This window comes from Phoca vitulina, unplaced genomic scaffold (genome assembly GCF_004348235.1).
Source record: "Phoca vitulina isolate PV1807 unplaced genomic scaffold, GSC_HSeal_1.0 scaffold8, whole genome shotgun sequence".
NCBI classification, from domain to species: domain Eukaryota; kingdom Metazoa; phylum Chordata; class Mammalia; order Carnivora; family Phocidae; genus Phoca; species Phoca vitulina.
Genome location: NW_022589711.1, coordinates 9,064,763 through 9,068,657, shown reverse-complemented (window position 1 = coordinate 9,068,657; position 3,895 = coordinate 9,064,763). Strand labels below are relative to the sequence as shown.

At 38.3% G+C, this 3,895-nt stretch overlaps 1 protein-coding gene across 1 annotated transcript; it reads right to left on the bottom strand.

Annotated features, from left to right (window-relative positions):
• Positions 1 to 765: 765 nt before the first annotated feature.
• On the bottom strand, positions 766 to 1,277 carry LOC116633498 (60S ribosomal protein L21-like). The gene has a single exon (XM_032406106.1). It carries the CDS (start codon positions 1,261 to 1,263, stop codon positions 781 to 783), a length of 483 nt encoding a protein of 160 aa, XP_032261997.1. The 5' UTR covers positions 1,264 to 1,277; the 3' UTR covers positions 766 to 780.
• Between the last annotated feature and the right edge of the window lie 2,618 nt (positions 1,278 to 3,895).

Sequence of the window (3,895 nt, the reverse complement as noted above, 5' to 3'; positions counted from 1 at the left end):
TTGCCTACTTGAATTTTTCACTTAGATGACTAATAAGCAATTCAAAATTTAAGTGCCCAAACCATAACTCTTTATTCCCAGTACCCCTTCGTCCATCAGACTGCTTACCTCTGAGTCTACCACTCAGAAAATAGGACATTGTCTATCCATGTGATCAGAGAATTACCAGGGACTCATTGCTCTTCCTCTACTGTTTCATCCTCTCATTTTGCACATTCACCACATGAATCCATGTACTTCTTCCATATCTACTATTGGCATCATAGTATAAGCTGTACTTCTTTCTTGAATGGATTCCTACAAGCCCCCCTAACTAAATCTTTGTTAACCTCGCCATAATCCATTATCCACTTAGGAGTCAGAACTATCTTTTAAATAGCAATATTGGAGCTTAAAAATGTGCATTTCTTTTTATTGCAATTTGAAGAATTCAGAAACTCTGTCCTGGACCACAGAGCCCTCATGATCTGGTCCCTGTTCACTGACGTAATATCAACACTCAGTCACCAAGTTAGCCACTGCGTGCTTTCTTGGTTCCTCTCTGTTGGTGTTGATGGTCCTCCTGCCAACTCATCTGCCTGGGTTTCTCTTAACTCTTTTTTATTATTTGGTGTTCTCCTTTTTATTATGCATGTTTCACTTTAAATAACATCTTTTTTTTTTTTTTTTGGGGCACGAAGTTTGCTTTAAATATTTTTTTGGGGGAAAGGACACCACACTTCTACTCAATTAAGAGAAACATTTTTACAGTCTTGAGGTCTTTTATTTTCTTTACATTTATCATGCCATGAATTCATAGGGAATGGGTTCCAGCAATTCGGGCTCCTTTCCATTAGTTCTCACAAAGTGTGCTTCTCTGGGTGGGGCAGGCTGGTGCTTCAGTTGAACCCAAGGACCTTTCTCTTTGGCTTCCTTCTTTTTCTGATCATTTTCCTTCACACGCTTCAGGAAGCTGTCTCGACTCTTTGAGTGTTTAATATGCTCAATGTGTACATTAATTCTCTTGGCAAGAATCTTGCCCTTAACTTGTTTGTTTACAACAATGCCAACAGCATGCTGAGTAACATTGTAGACTCTTCCAGTTTTGCCATGGTAACATTTGTGGGGCATTCCTTTTTGAACAGTGCCCATTCCCTTGATGTCCACAATATCAACTTTCTTATAGATTCTCATGTATGTGGCCAAAGGAACAACTCCATGTTTTCTAAAAGGTCTAGAGAACATATAGCGGGTACCTCTCCTCTTTCCCTTTGTGTTGGTCATTTTGGCAAATTACTGGAAGATGGTGGTTCCCTTAAATAACATCTCCTAATAGAAGAGTTTGCAGAACTCTTTATCAGGAGTCCATACTCAGGCATGCTCTCTTATCACACCACCCTCTTTAATTCTCTGGATAGGATTTGTTCTAGCCCATATATTATCATGGGATATAGAAGGGCTATGGAAACAAAAATTTTGTCTGTTACTCCTGTGTGCTCAGTCTTCAGTTAGTGTCTGGCATGTAGCAGAGACTTTGTGTGTGTACATGCCTATACACATACATATATGTATGTGTGTGTGTGTGTGTATCTATATCTGATGGAATAAATGAATGATGAGTAGACGTTTGGATCCAGTTGTATCCAATGACATTGAAATGCCAGCTTTGAAGTACCTCATTGTATTTCATTTTATGATAAAAGGATTAAATCACCCAGAATATGCTTGTCTTATCTATTTTTTAAAGCAATGCGTTTCTTAAAAACGTCTCATACAGACCTTGTAGAACCCTGTGGAGATAGACAGGCATTCACTGAGTCCTATTTAAAAACCTCTGCTCTGGCGAGGATACTCTGATCAGGCACAGCCACTTCCTCCAATGCTAGAAAGCTCAGCTGATATTAATATCAGTATGTCTTTTCTAAAAAGGGCCCAGATGCACTGCCTGTGGACCAGCTGCTTTTGCCCTCTATTTCTGATCCTTAGTTCTTTGGCTTTTCTTCTCCATATGTCAAAGTTTTCAAACCATTTGGAACCTTCCTCTCTACTTATATCCCATCATTGAGCAATTTTTACTTTGGACTTTCCAACAGCTTGATACAAGTAACCATCTATTAATATTGACCACCATCTGCAAAGCTTTAAATACAACTTAATGATGGTTGGAGTCTGCATTTTACTAAAAGAAAGGCAGCTAGTAATATCAAAACGCATGATAGGCGCTCTCAAGTATTTTGAAGCCTTTTTGGTCTGGCCTCTCTCTTACAAGCATTTCCTTTTCCCGTTTTAACGGTGTTCTCATTTAAGAGGAGTAAGACATTTTTCTCTCCCAACATTCTATTTGGTTTCCAATTCATTTTGATCATTCATCTGACAACACTTAAGATAGGAGACGTGAAAGTATACAATGAATCTACCCCTCTACAAGATTGCTTGTAACTCCCCCCAAATGCCCTACAAAACCTTCAACATTCAGAGAAATATTATTGCCTGCTATGAAAGAAACGGAGGCAAACTGGAGTTCTCCTAATTGGATTAGGTCATCTGATGGTCTACAGGACATGAAGTGATATCTGGTAGCAGCTTATGCTACTGCCTACCCTTCCGTGTAGCTATCACAATAGCATTAAGGGTACGTACATGTAGAGGGAGGGAAAGAACATGAATACTATTCTTCCCTTCATTTTCTCTATCCTATTTGTATGATTTACTTCTTTATTTTCCCTCAGACTTGCACTGAATTTTATTTTAAAAAGTTAACATAGATGAAAAACGATCTCTTGGATTACAAAGTAGGGCAACGAGGTGAAAGGGAGTGGATGCAAGATACACAAAGTTATAAAATAGACAAGGGGATTATAAATGTATACTGTTTTCAACCTAAACGAAATCATTTGTCAGCAGGGGAAACTGTTTTGAGTGAAGATTATTTTCACTGCATATATGCAAAGTGTGCGTAGTAAGTCATTTAAATCAAGGTTATACATTGTCTTTAGGCAATTATTCTCTTCTGCAGACGTCAAATGTAAAAAGCCAATTGTAAGCAGTTTTGAACTGTTATTTTGTTGTAATTATGCACTCCTCTGACAAAAGATAATGATTTATTTTACGAAGAAAATGCTGCAGGGTTACTTTGTGGAATTTATAGTGTAACAGGGAGAAATCATTAACCAAACAGGTACACAGGAGAGGGGTGGATGCTAGTGTGCAGTGGGAAATGAGTCAGCTCATCTGAGGATTGATGCATGCACTTTAAGATCTTTATAATCACATTAGACCTGCTTGCTAGCATTTGGGCACAATATTCACCCACGATGTAATTTTTGGCTTTCCCTGCCCAATGAGATGAGCTCTAGAAAAAGAGACAGGTAGTACTATTTATTTTTTTTTTTTTGGTGGTGGTACTATTTTTTTAAGGCTGTTTGGGAGATGACCCTAAATCTGAGGAGGCTAGGAAGGGGTAAGAGAAGAGATGATATAACAAATTCAGGCCCAAACTGAAAAGATGGTTGAGTCTTGGTCAATGTGAGCTGTTTACATTGTGGACACACTGGGGCATTCCTGTGGAGAGGCATGTTTTCAAAGGACTGTTGGGCTGGGAGTTTATGCATGAAGTTCTCAGAAGTCACAGCACAACAGAGAACCCTCCTGCTGATTTTTTTTTAACCAGATTTGTGGCTTAGATCAGCTAACAGTTTGTTTTTTAATCATTGAAAGAATACTTTAAAAATTAATAACTTAATAGTGACATCGTAATCTTTCACTTTTAATGTTTATTTTATGCTGTGTAGCACATGCTTTTACATTAGCCAGAAGAGCCATGAGGAAGGTATGATTACAAGAATAACAATTGCAGACATACTCTTCGTCTAACTCTTTGTCCAAGTTGTGCCAAGCAGAATGGGATTACAACTTC